At 45.7% G+C, this 19,927-nt stretch overlaps 1 protein-coding gene across 1 annotated transcript; it reads left to right on the top strand.

Moving 5' to 3' along the window:
- Positions 1 to 711: 711 nt before the first annotated feature.
- wwc1 (WW and C2 domain containing 1) lies at positions 712 to 18,529 on the top strand. The gene is made up of 22 exons (XM_011611189.2): positions 712 to 1,669; positions 5,471 to 5,580; positions 5,914 to 6,117; positions 6,257 to 6,333; positions 6,447 to 6,526; positions 8,385 to 8,514; positions 9,107 to 9,253; positions 9,339 to 9,409; positions 9,484 to 9,729; positions 11,002 to 11,091; positions 11,466 to 12,142; positions 12,395 to 12,512; positions 12,650 to 12,820; positions 13,004 to 13,196; positions 13,610 to 13,750; positions 13,938 to 13,981; positions 14,069 to 14,240; positions 14,328 to 14,498; positions 14,572 to 14,664; positions 15,053 to 15,283; positions 15,371 to 15,489; positions 15,592 to 18,529. The coding sequence occupies exons 1-22, from the start codon at positions 1,551 to 1,553 to the stop codon at positions 15,656 to 15,658; spliced, it is 3,471 nt and encodes a 1,156-aa protein (XP_011609491.1). The 5' UTR covers positions 712 to 1,550; the 3' UTR covers positions 15,659 to 18,529.
- The last annotated feature ends 1,398 nt before the right edge of the window (positions 18,530 to 19,927 follow it).

The following is a 19,927-nucleotide window of genomic DNA, read 5'->3' as shown; positions in this document are numbered from 1 at the left end:
AAAAGTAGCTGAATTTATGACACGTTTATGTATTCACACGTGAGTGAGAGGATTGATCTATATGCATCATAATGATAACACACCTATCTGCTGTTCTTGGTAACACCTAGACAAAGTGGTCTGTCTGCAGTTTTCAGTTTGAATGGAACTACTGAAGTCTGAATTGCCATCATTTACTACTTTGAAACTGGAAGAGTCATTTCAAATGTGGGCACCTGGTAGTGTATTTGCTGCATATGCGTGGGTTCAAACCTAATTTTAAATAGCACATTGACTCGAGTAGTTTTATAAATTTTACAAAATCGTCTTAGACTGTTTTAGACAGCTAATGTTTACCTCATGGCATTTAACCGATAATTTAATATACGTGTAGCGTATGTAAAATAAAAATCATTATCACACCTATCATTTATCATAATAACATTATTAGGTATTTTGTAGTTCAGATTTTTGACCTACAGAGGTCACTGTGCTCTTAAAAAGAAAGCTTGAAGGATGGCCGGTCTACTCAAATATGATCTATAAATTACCGAAACAAGACTAAACAAACGTATCGGTATGGTCACAATTTTTGTCAATAAAATGATGTAAATGCATACAATAACACGGATGAATATTCTTGTGAAACCTACTTTATATAACCGGAAGTCGTACATTGTTAGTCAATTGCGCTTTTATTTTGAAGTCCCATCCCGGAAGTCTCTGTCAGAGTCCGTCCTGACAACAACTTCACCGGCCGAAGTCATCGACACTGGGGAAGCGTATGGAGCGTCGCCGCCGTCGCTTTCGTCCTATCAGTATTCTAAGGGAAAACCGGCACATTAACAAACACGTTTTCCGGGAATTTACGGGAATTTAACGCCTGTGGATAAAGTCTTTTTCCACCTTTCCTGGCGGTGTTGAGACTTCGTTAACCCCCGAGGCTGGAGGTTAGCATCGGCTCCTGCTGCTAAACATGGTGGCCTGTGGACAGGAGGGAGAACCGAGTACATTTTTAGATTTTGAAGAGGCTTTTTACAGCCAGTTTGTTCGGTCGATGCTGTGAAACACCGATGCTTTTGCCTTTACGGCCCTCCTGCTTAGTCTTTTGGGGTTTGTGGACTCCGACGTGAGGCTGCTCGCTGGCTTGCCCTGAACACCGCCTGTGCTCCGCGGACCGTGGATAATCCCACTTTACTTCCAAACTTGTCACCGAGACGCCTTAAACTTTTCACCAGACCGCGAAAAGTTGTAAAACACGTCAATACGTTTGTAGGGAAACCTGTAATAGCCACAGTTTGGTGAACTGCTTCAAATCTAGCGGCTAACTGGCTCTATTTGGTCTCCTGATAGATCCCCTCTCAGCAGCTCCCCTTTGAATTTAGACTCCTAGTTAATCTGTGGATTATTGTGGATTATTATTATGGCCTAATCCAGCCTGCATCACTCGGGAGTTATTCTCTTCTTTTGCACTATTGCCGCCGCTGCTGATGGTGAGGATGAGAGAGGAGAGCTTCCCTTCGGTATGATTCTGATCACAGCGCAGGTGGTTACATGGAGACTGGGCTGACATGCCAAGGAAGGAGTTGCCACTACCTGAGGGTTGGGAGGAAGCCAGAGACTTTGATGGAAAAGTCTATTACATTGACCACATTAACCAGTGCACCAGCTGGATCGACCCCAGAGACAGGTAGGACCGTGTCTCCGTCTCATGTGTTCGCAGAAGCTGTGTGACCCTTTGACCTCGTGCAGGAGTCCCCCTTCGGAGACCCCGAGTTAATGGTTTTTAGGTGGTTGAGAACGATGAGAAAGGAGAGCAAAGAACCCAGTTATTTACTGCTGATGTGTTAGGAAAGGTAAGACGTGATTGGACGGATGGAGGGAGACTGACGCCTGCCCGAGGTGTTGCCACTTCAAAACCCTCCTGCCTCTAAGGTGCTGCAGTGTGTTGCCATGGAGATGAGTATGTCGTTCAAATATGAAGGGATGGATGCTGGGATGCAAATGTATCAGCTGACAGTAAAACCTAATGCTTTTTTTTTTTACACGGCACAGAACATTCCAAATCTGTAAGAGTACTGCAATAATTCAGAAAAACTATAGCGACGCCATGGCAACAGAGGAACTCGTAGGGTCCTGAATGTGGTACAGCAGGTTTATTTTTAATCTCACACTTTACAGTTTGATTGGGAACATCCTAATTTTCCTGGTGCGATCAGCATCGACAGGTCCCAGCTGAAATCCCATAATGAGACGTCTCATCGAGGCACATTTTAATCATTTGTTTCACAATATTAGTTGGTATTTATCATAGGGATGAGTGTTTAAATAGCCTTCTGCTGTCTGACAGGCTTGTTTGTACAGTACATAAACACTGGGGGGGCAGAGTTTCATCTCTTATTTAAGACCCCTCGGACTTTGACACTAAATCCCTTTAATGGCTTATGTCTGGAATTCTGGAGGCTTAAAGGTTTTCTTTTCTTCATGTTGTGATGTTCTTTTCCCTGTAATTTAGGTTGATTTCCTCAGGTTTTTGTCCACGGATGCTGACTGTTAAAGAACTTTACACTAATACTGTCATTAGCAGCCAGACAGGAGGAGCAGGTATCTGATGTCCCCCCCCCCCCCATCCCCCAAAGACTGTTGAGGTTTCACTGATGATCAGAAGTCATTCTTGGTCAGTTCATTGGTAACCTCGTGTAGCGCCGCTGGCTTTGGTGCTACACACAGTTAGATAAGGAAATGGCGCCGCTTTGCATGTTGGCAGGTTGGTCAAGCAGTAGGAAACGTTGAGTTAACACACACAGGACGGGTCACTGGTCCATCACAGGACACCGTTTAATACCAGTTAATCTCCAGTCAACTCATTTAAGGGAAGGAGCTAAATGTGGGTAAATGCCTGTTACTTAGCTCCACTCATCAGAACATAGCGGGAGCCTTCACTGGGAGCTCATTGGTATAGAGCCTCACCTTTGGTACCAGAAGTTAAGCTGCTGAAGGGCAGATTCAGGTCCTTTAATCAAGCTTATTGCAGGTTATAGTTTTCAGTCTGAAGTCGCAGCTGCACACATTCTTGAATCGGCTGGAGGAGCGGGCAGACTCACAGACCCAAACCTGATTCATCTGAAATCCCTTTCACCACTTGCCAAGGTGCACGGGGTCAAAGTGCAGCTTGAGGCCCCACGAACTGTTGACTTGGCTCTGGAAGAGGGGCCTTCACCCACACCCACACACGGTTTCCTTTAATTCATAACCAACAACGCTTTAACTCTATGATGTGGATCCCGGCTCACCACAGATCTGAAGGGTTTGATTCACCAGTGTGCCCACTTTAACCCTCACTGGTGCCGAAACCTCCAGAACACCACGCGCACAAACAGGATGGAACATCTTTATTCTGGCTCCTAAAGGAGGAGGAGGCCCGTGTTCACATGCCAGCTGATACAGTACATTTATTCTGGTTTGAATTCTCTTTTGGACAGTTTTAAAAAAGTTCCTGCCATTTTAAAAGGTGACCTGGGGATGTTTTGTGCTCCTGTGATCCGTCCGGAGCGACTGAACTCATTTTGCTGCCTGTGCAAGTCTGTCTGAGCTGCCCTCGCCGTGATGCGTCCAGTGCTGTCAGGAATGTGATCTGTCTGATGAAGGCGCCGCTGCGGAGGCCAGCGTGCACAATCGCTCGCTGCTGTTTCAGTTTTGCCTCGTCAGGGAACCACAAACATCTTGTTATTTCGTCAGACGATCATAAGGGCTTCAACTGCCCCGTGCACCTCGAGCGGCTGTGAAACGTGGTTGCAAGCCTCATAGCTTCTCTGGGAATTTACACAGCGCTCCGTGAGTCACGGCTCAGGCGTGCAGCCCGCCTCCCTGCATGTTTGCACTCCGCCGCACGCTTTGCCAGTTTGCATTAGGCCGTCACCGTCCTGGCTGTTTACCTCGGTGTACTTGGTGTGCTGTGGTCTGCTTTACATCAGGTTTATAGAATAGAATGTAGGAAACCAACGTCTTACTGACATCACAATGTCACTCCATTGTTTTGTAACCATACCATTTAAAGGTGAGGCTCTTGTGTCATGTGACGGTGACAACGTACACATTCCTCAGGGGTTCGATTACATAACCTGCCCGGACAAAATGGAGGCACGCGTCATGTGATTCATCCTCGATATCCTCCCATGAGTTGAAAATTGAGACAATAAACCATCCATTTGTTAGCTTTTTCACACATTTCCGCTCTGGTTGCGTCATTCTGACCTTGAGTATCGGCCTTATTGTGGAATCTGGAAGTAGCAGTTTGTCCACCCAATAATAATCATACGTCTGCTACCTGTTGCTATTATCTGTGAGGATGATCTTCGTCACTGCATCCCCCCTCCCTAAGCTGTGACGCTGACTGCTGTTTCTGCAACTGGAGGTTTCTTTTCACAAACTTGCTCTTACAGCTTGTTTTTCAGTATGTAAATCACAGATTATGGCTCTCCTCATCAATGCAGAAGTTAGCCTAGCTCCCCCCTATCTGCTGATGGGAGGATGGTGGGTGAGACCGGCGGAATTGAATAATGGGATGTGTTTTTCCCGAGCCAGCCAACCAGACGGCTCATCGGTTGGCAGCAGCATCCCGGTCTTACTGAGCTAAATTTAGAGCAGAGCTGAGGGGGTCTTCTCTCTTGGGCCCCTTTTCATTATTCACCAGCTGAAAAAGGACCCGCTTCAGAATCGCCGCGCTGTTTATTTCCCACCTCAGTCACGAAACCCAGCGGAGGGGAGAACCAGGACCCAGCGTCTTTGCATCTTCACATCAGGCGTGTTTGGAGAGCATGTTTCCGAGCACTGTCAAGGCCTGTGTCTCCCCTCCTGCAGCAGTCTGGACGCTGAAAACATGTCCGCCACTTTCTCCCAGACAGACAGTTGCCCCAGAAACCTCCAGGGATGCATCAGCACTGCTTGTGGAATGCTATGGGCCGGTTTCCTCCTATTGTGGCGGCGCACATGGGCTCCCCCCGCTCCCCTTATCATTCTTCTTTTCTCCCTTCAGAGGTGAATAGAGGACTCAGTGAAACAACCAGACTAGCCCCCTCACCCCCCGGTCCCCTCCTCACACACTCACCAACTAAAAGAGACAAAACGAGGCGAGCTGGGGAAAAAGCTGCATGTTGCTTCAAATCTTTGCACCTGTTTGCAATATTTACCAATGATTTACGGTCTGATTTTGTGGGGGTTTTTTTTCCCTCAGACGTCCAGAAAAGCGTCATGTATTGATGATTTTATACACATGGGAGTTATTATTTACTATTTCCTCTTGAAATCACACCGATGCCAAGTTGTTGTCCTCCGTCATTATTCCATCATCTGAATGATCCCTGAGCAGCAGCTGTTTGTTATCCGGTCATTGTTTAGTGTCAACAGCTGAAGCTGATTTTACACAGACTTTGCACAGACACTGCTGAAGACCTGTTCCTTGATTATCATCGTGCTCCTTCACTCTTTCCAGGCAGACGAAGCCTCTGACGTTTGCCGACTGTATTGGAGATGAACTTCCTGTCGGCTGGGAGGAGGCGTACGACCCTGCTGTGGGAGCGTACTATGTGGACCACAACACCAGTGAGTTTCATTGTTATTATACATTAAATGTATCAAATCCTGAAAACCAGACAGTGATCTTTGACATGTGACGCGTCCCAGGGCACAATGGCGATTGCACGTCAGGTTGGACTTCTTTCTTTGCATCAGAAATTGAAATATTGCACTTGAAATTTGTTTTAAATATAGAAACATTCTATTATTTGGGATTAAAAGGTTAAATAACTAGAAAGTGCACCTGCCAAGCATCTGAGCTGTGTTACTTGAACTTTGCTCGGCTTTTGTATTGTCGCTACCTGAAACGTGACCGGAGACTCTGACGCAGGATGTCATGGTTCCCATCTTCCCCCTCAGAGCGCACCCAGCTGGAGGACCCGCGCGCCCAGTGGCAGCGGGAGCAGGAGTGCATGCTGCGGGACTACCTGTCTGTGGTCCACGATGCCCTCAGCGCTCAGAGAGAAATCTACCTGGTGAAGGAGCAACGTCTCCGCCTGGCGCAGGAGGAGTACCGGCAGCTCAACGATGCCTGGAGGGACAAGTCTACATCTCAGACCAGCTGTGGGTACCAGGGAGACACTGGCTAGAGCCTGATTTAACATGACTCGGGGATTATATCAGAAGTACAATGAGACAGAGCACAGAAGAAGGTGTAGCAGACGATCTTTGACACTTCCTTTTTGATGTTGTGGTCCCACAGTGAACTCCAGATCATCCTCATCCAGCAAGTATGACCCCGACATCCTGAAAGCTGAAATAGCCACAGCCAAAAGTCGGGTAAGTCCGTCCAGGCTTTCAACAGAGACGGACAGTTTGACTGACCCGTTCCCAAAACAACCACCCGTCGTGGGCTATCACAGTACATTCACCATATCCTTGCTTTTGTTTAGGTGAATAAGTTAAAGCGGGACCTGGCCTGTATGAAGCAGGAGCTGCAGTACAAGGAACAAGGATTCGAGACCCTCAAAAAGTGAGTTTGATCTAGACAGTGAAGCAGTTTTCCCTCCACTTGTAACAAACGGACACTTTTTTCCTCCTCTAACTTTCACGTCAAAAGGTTTGTTTAGTGTTTATTCAGGGGTTGGATCCACGAGCTTCATGCTCTAAATAGTTTGTAATTTTGTAATTTTTGCATGTTCATCCCAGAGAAGGAATCCTGATCTCTGACATTCCCAGGGCAGACAAAAGCTGGATGTTAATTGGTTCAGGCGGGTTTGTTGGCCTCTGAAAGGGCCTCGCAGCCCCAACCCTGCACGGCTCTTATCTGTCATAAGTCTTATCTGTGACACCATCACTCAGGCATCCCAGGAATATTGTTTTATTGTGAAGATGAAGGACACCTGCGTTCTTTCAATTGTTGCTTACGTTGGAATTTGCCCCGTCAACAAGCCTGCGTAAGAGCTTTGAACGTGTTGGTGAAATGCGTGGAAGTTAAACGGCAATTATCACTTAGTTAAGTTACTTATCATATCAGACACAGGAATGGGATTATCGCACATTCCCTGGGGTCATTAAATGCACCATGGAGCAGCAGAAGAATGTGAGGTTAAACAGAAAAATGGACCAGCGAAGGCATCGGTTGGAAGTCTCGTATCGAGACACATGGGAACTCTCTGATGGGACACCGTGAACTTGGATAGGAATGTCCAGCGTGTTTGTCTTGCCTCACGCAGCACAGTGAGAGTGTCAGGAGGATTAAAGAGTAGCTGAGGCAGAGCGGTCGGACGGCATTCCTCCGTGACTTTCCTCTCCTGTTACAGTCATCAGACTGCACTCAACAACCAAACATTGTTTGCTGGAATACGAATAGGCTTACGCTGGAATGCTGCTGAACCCTCGGCTCCTGAGAAGATTAAAAAATCCCTCCTCTGAATTATTTTGAAAAGTGAGAAGAGCTTGTTTGCGTTGTTTAGATTCTGGTATTTTTTTTTTCATATGTAGTGAAGGGAGTTGGAACAAAATAAGAGCCTGACTAAACAAATGCCAACAACATTAACTATAATTGTTCAATTAGGATTTAGACTCGGAAAAAAGAGTAGAATTCAGAAAATGACCTGTAAAATAAAAGGAAAAAATAAGACCGATCACGTCACCAACCTATATTTTCTCATCAAAATATAGGTTGGTGAAGTCAGAGGTCATTCATGAAGACAGCAGACATTCATTCAAACGGGTTTGTTTTTCATACTTAAAAGGTTCATAACATTGTTTCCACTTAGCATGTTTGAGAAGGGCTTAGACAGGATTACTTGTTCTCTCTGCCTATTACAGACAAACACCTCTCTCTCTCTCTCTCTCTCTCTCTCTCTCTCTCTCGGTAACACACATACATACTTCCTCATTCCCCCCGTACCTTGTTTTCTCCCTGTCTGAGGCGAAACCCCCCTCACTGGCTGAAGAATGTGGCAGGACCTGTTAATGAAATGCATGCATGACTGGGTGATGATGGCGTCCACACTGCTGCACAAAAACAAGAAGTCTTCTGTGTTATAAATGTGTTATAGCTTGAGAAAAATCTATTTTGTCCTTTCTGCTTGTGTCCTGTGCCTGATGTTCTCTTCATGTGTGGGTTTGAATCCCATCCCCGCCTTGTCATCAGGCTGTCATTTTGTCACGCTGCTTATTATAATATTCAACAAGTCGCTGCTTTAATCATATTAAAATAAGTGTTGTAAATTGTGTCCAGCTCTACCAGTTCCCAGTGTAAACATTAGAAAAATACAATGTTAATTACTTCATGGAAGATCTGATCTTAATTCCATGTTGGGGAAACAACAGAACAGTTTCTAAAGTGCCCTTTTTCCTGGTCTCTCCGCTCTGATCTCCAGGATCGACCAGAAGGTCTCCAACAGCCCGTATGGCTACAAGCTGCAGGAGGCACAGGCCATCCTCTCTGAGGTCCGCTCCATCCGAGACGCCATCAGCTCTGGTGAGAAGGAGAAACAGGAACTCATGCAGGTAATAAATTCACGTTTTTCTCCTCTGTTTGGATGGATTTTGAGTGTGTGCTGGTAGAGTTTTGTCTATTTTAATCTGTCTTCTCGTCACATTGTCACATCCTCCTTTGGGGAGAGAATAATTCAATTAAATTGTGGGTAAAACTGAGCCCAGACTGATCTGAGATTGTGCTCCATATTACATCAGCTCCGTCGACTCTCCGCCCATCTGCATGTGACAGCTCGTCCAGAGTGTCCCTCCTCATGTGAGGCTGTGATTGCTGCTAAATAGATGCACAGTGACGAGGAGTAATTATTCATCACTTCAAAACAGAAGAGAGTGGAGAAGCTCACTGTAACAGACTAAATCCAGTCAAGTCAGATGACTGGTTTTAGTGTCAGACTGAGGACCTGAATCACTTTCAGATGTGAGATTTCTGACTTGCAGTTACAGAAATAACAATGACATATATGTCACAAGCTTGGCTGCCAATTCAGCCCATTTTACTGCCCAGCCAAAGAGATTCAGACCATCTTGCGCTGCCCCAGATTCTCTCCCCAGGTTGTTTTTTTATTCCTGTAATTTGCAGCTGCTCTGTTTCTTATTTGTCCAGAAACTGGCCGTGCTGAAGGATGGTTTCCAGCTGGATTCGGGCTCTCAGCAGGAGCTGTGGGGCAGCAGCCCCTCCCTGGCCAACTCTGAGATGTCCATTCCTCGCCTCTACTCAGACGCCGGCTCCCAGACTGACATCCCTGCTGAGGTGAGTCCAGGATGAGAGTTTGTCTGTAAGAGATTTCAGTTGCCGAGCTACAAGAGCGGAACTTTAACGTTGCGTTTGTGTTCAGTTCATGACCAGCAGCAACCGACTGGCCGAGAAAGTCCGTCTGAGTCTGAAGTACGAGGAGGCCAAGAGAAGGTGTTTTGCTTAATACTCACGTGTGTGATTTGTGATTGGTGTGAATGACCTCACCGCTACGTGTTTGTGCTCAGGATCGCCAACATCGAAGTACAGATCGCCAAGCTGGACAGCGAGGCGTGGCCCGGCCTGCTGGATCCGGAGCGAGACCGCCTCATCCTGATCAATGAGAAGGAGGAGCTGCTGAAGGAGCTGCAGTACGTCAGCCCTCGCCAACGGCTGGAGCCCAACGACGCTGAGAAGCTGGAGACTGAGAAGAAACGCTTGGAGAGAGACCTGCAGGCTGCCAGAGACAACCAGAGCAAAGCACTGACGGAGAGGTGGGACAACAAACACAAATCTGTGATGCTATGAAAAGTCTGTAGCCAGAATAATCCACCTAGAATCGTAACTGGAAGGAAACATGATGATGAGAATGCCTCGGTGGCGGTTTGAGGAGGTTTCTTCATTCAGATCATGAGACAGAAGCTCTTTGTCTCCACATGTGAAGGTCACGACAGGTGATGACAGACGAGTGAAACCACAAGCGTCATCTTGGCGTCTGCTGAGAAGACCTTTACACACATCACATCTTTAACTCCGTCCTATATATGTCGCATTTTCTTTCAGTGTTTAACCGCTTTCATTAAAAACCTCAACCCCCCCCCCCCGACCCTCTCCTCCATAACAGGACTCCTGTTGTTCACTGTGCAGCTCAGACTCAACCTGAACTGTCTGTCTTTGTGTTCTTGAAACCTGAGTGCGCAGAGCAAAAAAACTCAACCTTAACACACACACACACACACACCAAAACAGGCATACCACATTCTCCAGCCCCTTACCGTAATTCCAACCACCCTAAACCTCTGCCCTGAACCTGGTGCTAAACTAAACCCTAATCACAAGTCTTAAACAGCCAAAATGTCCGCACTTCCCAAAAATGTCCTCAGTTTGATAGTAGAATGCCTGTGTTGGTACTCAACACATAGCATGGACAAGTTCCTAAATTTAGCTAAAATCAGATCAGATCGACTAGTGTTTATTCTGTTGCAGCAATGTTGTCAGATCTTTGGGATGCAGGATGATGTTGGTCGTGTGAAACTATCAGGATTTCTTTGACACTCAGAGGCCCAAAACAGTCCTTAAAAATATATAAAGTTGATCAACACTCCCTTAAATGACCTGCAGCTTGAATAAGACTCAAAGAGTTGCTTTTAAACCAACGCTTCCTGAGAAGTTCCAGAGGATGTTTCAGGTTACAGATTGGTTAAGAGGATGATTCAGGCCCTGGAGTCATACTTTGTCGGTGTGTGGTGGAGATGACAGGAAACGATTGAATACACACATCATCAGCCTTCTGTAACGTGACCAAAGGCTTGTCCCCCTCTTTGGCTTGTTTCTATTCACACAATCGTTCCCAGTAACTGCTGTAAATGGCTGGTCTCCTCCTGACCAAGCTGATACAGACAGACACCATCAGTGTCACCTCAGCACTTGCACATCCTCTTTTTTTGGGATGGCAGTTGCGATTGAGCCTGGAGAATCCGTAAAAACGGTAACCTTTACTCAAATCCAAGAAAAGGCAACACAACTTTCTTATAATGTCATTTCAGGCTGCGGCTTCACTGCAAGAGGAACAAACTGGTTAGAGAGCTGGAGGAGACGGTTCGGCTGGCCTCGTCCCTGCACACTCAGCTCAAAAGGTCGGTCGCTTATTTCGGGTGATCTCATCCTCAAGAAATTGGGCAGAGAGGGTTGCTCGGAGATGAGCCGCAGACCGCGTTCTCCTTGTTTTCCGCTGACTCGGCTGGCCTCTTTGTACAGTCATCTTTTGAGGAAGATGAAATTCTTCAAAACTGAGGAAACTTGTGAGGCCACAGCTGGTTTTAAGGATGTAAGAACACAGAATAAAAGTTTGGATTCCGCCATGTTCTGGAGTTCACATTTCCATAGTAATGGTCTTACTGTCAGCTTTATTTAACTGGTGGTAGTGGGTCCAACTGGTCCCTTTTGTAGTTTTTAGTTTTGAGCCTCAGAGATGTTACAACTTCTCCTTTCTTCCACGTGTCTCCTGCAGCCTGTCGGCCAGCACTCTGTCCTGCTCGTCTGGCAGCAGTCGAGGCTCTCTGACTTCCAGCCGCGGCTCGTTGGCCACCACCTCCAGCCTGGGATCCACCTCCTCACTCAGCTTCACTGACCTCTATCTGGAGCAGCCAGACCTGTCTGACCCAGATTTCCAGAACAAGTTGGACTGTCTCCTGCAGGAGGGTGGTCCGGGAGTTTACCGCCCCCCCAGCTCCATCACAACTATACATGAACACGAAGTGGTGGCGGGCTGCGGGGGGAAGGACGCGGCCAGGCTGGAGGACAAAACTGTCCGACCTGGAGGAGACGCCGAGTGCTCAGCTGTGGGGAGCAGAGGAGTAGCCGGAGGCACGGAGTCATCCAGGACCCAGGCGCTCAGACTGTCGGAGACCCCTCAGTCAATGAACTCCTTATCTCCACGTTCGTCGCTCTCCTCGCTTTCTCCTCCCTGCTCGCCACTGGTCACAGACACTAGTTTCCTGTCTGGGGAGACGTTCACTTGCCAGACAGAACCCAGTGGCCTGGGCCTGGACCTGGAGCTCCACAGCAGGCTGGCAGAACTGGAGCTGAGTCTGGACTCTAAGGAGCAGCTGCAGGATGAGCACAGAGGCCAGATGGGCCTGGAAGACAAGCAGAATCACAAGAACTCACTTGGGGAGGAGGGCAAAGGTAAACACAAGAGAGGCATTGTTAATTGTCTCCCTCATCTGAATTAAACTGAAGCAGAACATCAGAAGTTCTCATTCTGCTCCTCAGTATGAGAAGAAATTGAATACTGTTTGTTGAAACCTGAGTAATGAAGGGAGGTCAGGATGGTATCAGGGTACATACGCTCCATCACGTGTGTGTGTGTGTGTGTGTGTTTGAGAGAGAGAGACTGAGTGACATGTGACCACGCTCATTTTTCGCTCTGTGATTCAGAGTCGGCCCCCCAGCTGCGTGGGACAGCAGCGGGACCAAGGAAGGTCGGCGTGACCTCAGCCGTGTCGGACGAATCGGTGGCCGGCGACAGTGGTGTTTATGAGCCTTCGGAGCGAAAGTACGAGCATTTTTTTTCTTCCTCCCCCCTAAAATTTGGGTTGGATGTTTCGCAACGACACGTTAATATTCAGACGTCTAAGTAATGCGTTTGTATGGAAAAGTTTGATTATGATGAGGTGTTTGCATCTCCGTCAGGCCGGGCCTCCCTGCAGAGCTCCTCTTGGGCCCCTATGAGGGGCGCTTAGCAACAGGATGTCCTCAGGTGCAGCTCGGCTTCCGACACGAGTCTAGAGAGCAACGCTTCACAATCTACATTATGCAGCTGTCCAACTGCAGCGCCCTCTCCCTGCCGGCTGACCAGAAGCTGTAATTACTGTTTCCTCACCCTCATTTTTTCTCCTCTACCCCTACATCTTCTCGCTCTGTATCCCTCAGTTCTTTCCCCTCTTTTTCCCTCCCATTTTCTTGCTTATCTCTCATTTTCCTTCCTCACTATTTTGAACGCCTCCTGTGACACCAGCCTATCAGCAGCGGTCTCCTTGTCTACAGGTATGTGCGTGTGGTGGTGCTGCCATGTGTTGAGGCCACTCGCTGCTTGTTCCGGACACGCGGGTTTCCTCCTCAGGATGTAGTGGAACTCGACGAGGTCTTCGGCACGCAAATCTCCCACAGTGCACTGCGGCAGAAGACGCTGAGGGTAGATGTCTGCCACACCAGCAAGTCGGGCCATGAAGAATGTCTGGTTAGTGGTGAATGCTTGACAGGGGTTAACCTCTGGTATACTCGGGGTCCAAAGTTAATTTGAGCCGCTGCTCTGACTTTATTATTGTTGCTTGTTGCTATGCGACAGCTGTGTTTTTGTGGAATTAGTTTAAAATATTTAGTTATTAATTATGTGTGAAGAAGTAGATTTGTTTTTTTTTAAGTGAGTGCTGGATGTTTGTTAGCGTAATCTCTAAAGGAATGAAAAGCTTAAATCATTAACCAGATAGATTTTTACTCCACTATAAAGTCTCCTCTGAGGTTATAAAACTAACACATGAGCCTAAAAAGCCCTTTCTGGCTACTTTATTTAGAGGTTTATCGTTGCTTCTGCTGGCCAGTTAAAGTTGAGAACATTTGTGTGTGATCCATTTTCTTCGTCCTGCTCTCCAGACTGGAGCCCAGATCAGCCTTGCAGACATCAGCTGCTCTGAAGAGCGACGCACCAAATGGTACAACCTGCTGAGCCACGCCTACATGCCCGACATCAGCAACAAGGACACAGACAGACGAGCATCTGACGGCTCAGACGCGGTACTGACACACTTCAGGAGAGACAGAGATCCAATCAAGCTGAGCAGTCATGCCTCTCTAAAGATGCAACGGCCCAAAACTGAAAGATTATTTATGATTGACAGAACAATAATCCTCAATTGGCTAAGAGGAATTTTACTGAAGGCATAAGTCCATGTTGGAAATGAGTGTTTCTGTTGTGCTTCAGATTGCTGAGATTTTCAGAGTGGGAGCCACTGAGGACAGTGAGTGGTCAGTGAAGCCTTTCTCTTTTTTAAAATGTCCTCCCATTGTCTGCCACGTCTATAAAATGTTGAGTTCAACGCTGCTGGTCTGCAGGCACGGCGACCCACTGCCATCTGAAGTCTTTGATCATGATGAAGGAGCCCGGGAAGAGCAAGCGGGGGATTTAGAGGAAGGGGAAGATTTGTACCCTGTAAGCAGCCAATGGGGAGCTAAGCATGAAGAGAAGGTTAACAAAGCGTCTCCGTTGGCAGCAATCACAGAAAAGGTTATTCTGACCTTCTATCGTCCTCTTAGAACCTTTTTTTTTTAGGTTTGAGTCCACATCTTATTTTACAACCTTCTCTCTCTCCAGGTCAACAAGGAGACGAGCATGGTCAGCTCGTTGCCGTCGCAGCGCTGCTCGGTAGTTCGACCCAAAGAGCGCCGTCCGGACGTCCGCCAGCAGAACCCGTTCATGAGGGGAAACACCATCATCCGCTCCAAGACGTTCTCCCCCGGCCCTCAGAGCCAGTACATCTGCAGGGTAACAGAAGCTCGCTGACGCTGACCTCAGCACTACAGAACCAACAGTTTGGTTTAAAACGCGGTCTTTGCAGATAAACCGCAGTGACAGCGACAGCTCGACTCTCTCCAAGAAGTCTCCGTTTGTCAGAAATGCCTCAGAGAGGCGCAGCATGCGCATGAAGAAGGTAGGCACCGCCCCAACGCACACACCTTCTCTGTTCCTGAATACAGAATATTTATGGTTTGTATCCCAGCATGCTTTGCTGCCTGATCTCCACCTGCATCTGCTTCATATCCGCTCTCATTTCCTTGCTTTTGTCTAATTGGACGGTCCGGAGAATCTGTCATCTCACTGCGGAGAGACAGTTTTCAATTTTTAAACCAGGCAGTGAAAAGACTCTTAATAATTAACAACTGTCTAAATGTTTAATGTAGCTGTGCCATTTGTTCCCTTCTCTTCCGCCCAGCTGGGGCTCCACTCGAGCAAACATCAGTAATTTAGCCCATCAAATGGGTTGAAGATCACAATAAATGTTCATAAACTCATAAACATTTTCTGGCTCCCTCCTTTAGCCTCCTGTGCCGGTCAGGGGTCTGGACAGCCTCTTGCGGACGTCTTTGGACCTGGAACTTGACCTACAGGTGTCTCGGACGCGGCAGGCCCGGTTGGACCAGGAGCTGCATGTGCTGCGGGAGCTGAAGACCCAGTTGGAGAAGGCGAGGCAGCAGGGCCAGAGAGAGCTGCCAGCCTGGGTCCGAGAAGACGAACGGTTCCGGCTCCTCCTCAAGCAGGCTGAGAAACAAGTGAGTGGATTTTCTGCGGTGTAAGTACACGAGAGCGCGGAGGCGGCCGGGTTAGGATCGGATCACATTTGAATACTTCTTGCTCAGACTCATGAGGAGCAGCTGCAGGAGAAGCGTGTGGAAAAGATGCTGAGGGCAGCAGCCAAGGACGTCCACAAGATCAGAGGCCAGAGCCGCAAAGAGGTCCCCGAGGTCCAGACCTTCAGGTGAGACAAGGGGCTTCAGCAGCATTGTTCCTCTAAATGCTTGTTTGATAGCATTGTGTTGCTCCAGACCTCACCTGGTTCCTCCTGCTGGTGTGTTTTCAGAGAGAAGATGGCCTTCTTCACACGAGCAAAGACCAGCATCCCCAACCTGCCGGCTGACGACGTGTAGAGAAGCATTTCAAAGTGTTCCCCCTCAGTCTTACCCTGCTCTGCCCCACACAAATGAAGTACATAACTGGTGAAGAATTTTAAAAGATTTTAATAAGTAGTAGGAAAAAACACTCTAAACAGTGCAAGAAGATGAAGAAACAAACTTTTAAAGAGCTCGGCATTTCTAACGTGCATAGCTTATGTTTGTCAGTTAGCGATAGCACTGCTAGAGCTTTTTTTTTTATTAGTTCTCTCTCTTCCACTGTCTTTGTTTCTGTTACTAACAGGCTGTTTATAGGCTCTTAGGTGTTTAAAATCACTCAAGCACAAAAATCAAACTGCTGCACACATGCCTACAAAGACTTTTGTATTAAAATGTATATGACAGCACATATCAGTACAGAAAGGTACTAAAGTAAAGCTACAAAGAAATCGGATGGATATTTAGTCAAATCTTCATGTATTTTTCTAGACCCTTTACATGTAAAACAGCCTAAATGAAGCTTGTTTCATTTTGTACGACATTAGCAGCACAGATTTACACAGGTTTCATCAGCAAAACTGGAGAAAATCACACTAAATTTCTCAGATCTTCACCCCTGGGTCCCACTCTGACCTAAAAACCCTTTTTACCAGCGTAGAAACAGCCCCGACTCTCAGGTAGTTGATCAGATAGTCTGCACTTTAAAAACTCGAGGTAAAAGTTTAAGAACTACCAGCGTTGATGTAGGCTTGGCCGACTTTTGCATCATGGAATGATCTGATTGTAGAGACACACAAAGATTGTTAACATACAAAAGTGAAGATGACTGAAACTTGATTTTATTACTGGAAAAACTCCTAAGCCCCGCCCCCTTTACAACGCCACAAAATGCTGGCCAATAGGAATGTAGCAGCACTGAACTTGTGATTTGATTGGCTGGGAAAAGAAACAACCAAATTGCTCACCCGTCAACCTTTTTTTCCTGCCTGATAACGGCAAATTCTTCATTTGAGCTGAATTCCTCCTTTTAGTTTTTTTTTTTTATAGTTTCTAATGGGTTTAAACTGGAAATTCTGGATGTGTAACTGGCCTCAACTGGATGTTGCCTTGGTGTCCCAGCAAAATGGAGCCTTCCTGAGCTCCAAACTGCACCAATCAGTGTTTTTATACTGGCGTTTTATGTCTTTATGTAGGTTGTTAGCATCTGTAGGTTTTCCTCTCGAGCAAAAATCTAAAAATCCCTTTTTTCATCTCTAAAGAAGAACTCAGATCATCTGTTACAAAACAAACATTCCTTATAAAACTTTAATGTTTTGATCTATGGTGGGTCATGCCCAATGTCTGGTTTTGTTTCCATGGAAACAGTACTTCAGTGGCTGAACTCAACTCGTCAGTCTAAAGAACCTTTGATCATTGTAGCTTTTTGTGTTGATTGTTGCAGCATGTGGTATGAACTAACTTTGGTGAGGTGCGGAAGAAACCGGAAGTCAGTTTTTCTGTATCGTTTCTGGAAAATGAACCAGTCAGCACTGGAATAAATTATCAGCCTGTCAGAGGTGACAGTGATGTTTGTGTGGCATCTTGCTGGAACACTAGGTTAAACTAATGTTTTCTATCATGTTACCCTTCTCACAGCAGCGCAACTTTCATTCCGGATGTTTCCCTGTTTTAATGTTTGGAAACGGCCAGTTGAGCTGGACTTGTATCATTACTGTGTTTTAAGTGTTGCCTTTGATGCCTGTGTGTTAAAACAAACACAGGATGCTGATTTTGACCACTTCCTGTCACCCCAAAGTCCATAAAATGGAAACAAACCTCTTTTCTTGTTATCTTAACTAAAAATAAGCAATATCCAACATTATATCAATAGAAGTTATTACAATGGAACAGTGATGGTTTTATGGAGGCTGCGAGTCCAATGAGAAGTAAATGTTTGATTCTGCTCAGTCTGATCAATCCAACGCACGATCGATACCAAAGACCTGACCAACAGAAACTGAGGCTGCCACCCTCTTTAAGATACGATCTCAGATAAGACTAAAAACAAAATCTTTGTAGAATAAATTTACCACCATCGAGACGTTCACCTATGGTACTGTGGAACGCCACCAGGGGGCACTCGAGAATCAGTGCTTTTATTTTGATAGGTGCCCACAAGTACAACTACAGAAATGTTCCCACCAGTCTGGATTCCTGTTAATATGATAATTCTATTTTAAATAAATATCTGGTGCCATTTCCAGCTCATTTTCATAGTTCTAGTTCATATGTTTTCTTCTTTTGTGATGGCAGAATCTTGACTTTAGGACATTTCTCTCACAAAATTGGTCCAGCTATGTCTGGAAAAAAGTTCCGCTGCCACAAATCCAAAATATAAGGAAAACCACGGTCAGATGGAGGGGTGGTGTTAAATGTAGCGGAAAATCTGAAGTTAGCCTCATCTGAGAAGAGCTGGGATGTAGGAAAAATCAGCATTTGTGGCTGGAATAAAGAGGGATTTAAAACGTACCGGTGATGTTTGTTCAGACCTCTGAAATCATTCGCAACAAACATTTGTATGAATGAACTTAAGAGCCTAAAATGCTGTCAGTCAAATCATTCTGACTCATCAGGAGTAATTCTCATCTCTCATTTTATTGTTTCCTGATGATATGCTGTTTGTGTTACGACTGGTGATGACTGCGAGGAGCATTACAGCGTATATTTATTGCACTTTGTGATTTGGGTGTTGCTTTTTTTTTTTTCCTGATTCTTTTATTTTCTTCTGATCACGAGTTCTGAAAAGCTGTGAATTTTATTCTCAGACACTGTACTGTCTACCAGAGTTGTAAATATTTCACCAGCACAGAAAAGAACCAAACGATATGTTTTGTAGTTTCACAAATAAAAAAATTTCTTCTATTTTGATGATTTGTGGAAGTTTTTTGTTGCAGCAAAAACATTTTTTTGGTTTTTTTTGCTCATCTTGATTTTGTCATCTTAAACGTGCCAAACATAGTTTTTGGACCACATTTCTTAAAAATGATGTATTTTCCTCATAATTATGAGCAACACAAGTGTTTCTTTTTTATTCTGAAAGACCTATTTTTATTTTTTAAGCATCACTATAGCTAGCTATCCCGCTATTATAGAAACACACAATCAGAAATTACATGGCAGGCATGTGCATATTGACTGATTACATGTCAAGAAGATATGTTAAATTGTCTTAATATAGTTTTCTATTTCAATAATGCTTCATTTTTGATCATTCCAAGTTATTTGAACACGTGTAGTTCCGTCTGATACCTAATGGGGCGCTGTGCGTCCATTGCCATAGTTTTACGATCAGCACACGAAGAAGACGTTCGTCCCAATGCCGGAAGCGCAGTAAAAAGTGGAACTTCTCTCCGGAGTTGGCTGTATTTTGTTGTCAACTACGCAACATCAAACCCCCCAAAAGATTTCAAAGATGGGAGACCTGATCAGAGAGTACACCGAGCTGCTCCAGCAGCAGGTAAAACACCGATCTAGCCAGATTTGGCACCGAACGAACTTGGATTCTGAAGTTTTTGTATACAAATAGAAATATCCGACTAAGCAGATGTTAAGCAATACAAACCCTGTTGTTTTTTTTTTAAACAAAACATATAAGTTTGCCTATATAGTTTTTGTGAATTCCCTCGTCTTGGTGGTTCTTGTGTAGTTCTAATAATTGTTTCATTATAGATTTTCAGTTTCATTCTGATCCACAGGAAATCAGGGGTGCGGTCAGCGTTTTTCCTTTGCGCCCCTTTTCCTTCCAGTTGACCATGATTTTATAATTATGTATATTGCGAAATTCTGTATTTTGAAATAAAATTCTATGCTGCAACAAAATAAACATTTTGTTACAGTCAGTTAGTTTTAGGCGCAGGTTCTTAACCCCACCCCAAAGACAATCATGTTTCTTCATTTCTTTAGAATATTTGTCTTTGTGTTGTTTTTTAATGTATGAGATTGTCTTGTTTTCAGGAGCTGAAGATCCAGAGTGTTTCCGCAGAGATCGAGGCCTTAAAAAACTCTCAGAACCCGAGTTCCTCTGTACGTTTGGAGGAAGTGATGGAGGAATGTTCCAGGCTGAAGTATCGCGTTAACATTCTGACCAGGGTGAGTGACGCCCTTCAGGGTAAAACACGTGATTTCTACATGTCTGACAATCTGTGAATCCTCAGGCGATGCACAGGGAGCAAACTCGATGTGGTGACTCTGTGGTCAACTAACAGCTCCAGGACATTTGTCCCTCAGGACGACTCTTCCCCAACTGTCTATCAACCACAGTTGTAA

This window comes from Takifugu rubripes, chromosome 15 (assembly GCF_901000725.2).
Source record: "Takifugu rubripes chromosome 15, fTakRub1.2, whole genome shotgun sequence".
Taxonomy (NCBI): Eukaryota; Metazoa; Chordata; class Actinopteri; order Tetraodontiformes; family Tetraodontidae; genus Takifugu; species Takifugu rubripes.
Note: the sequence above shows the minus strand (reverse complement) of the source record. Positions and strands in the feature narration are given on the sequence as shown.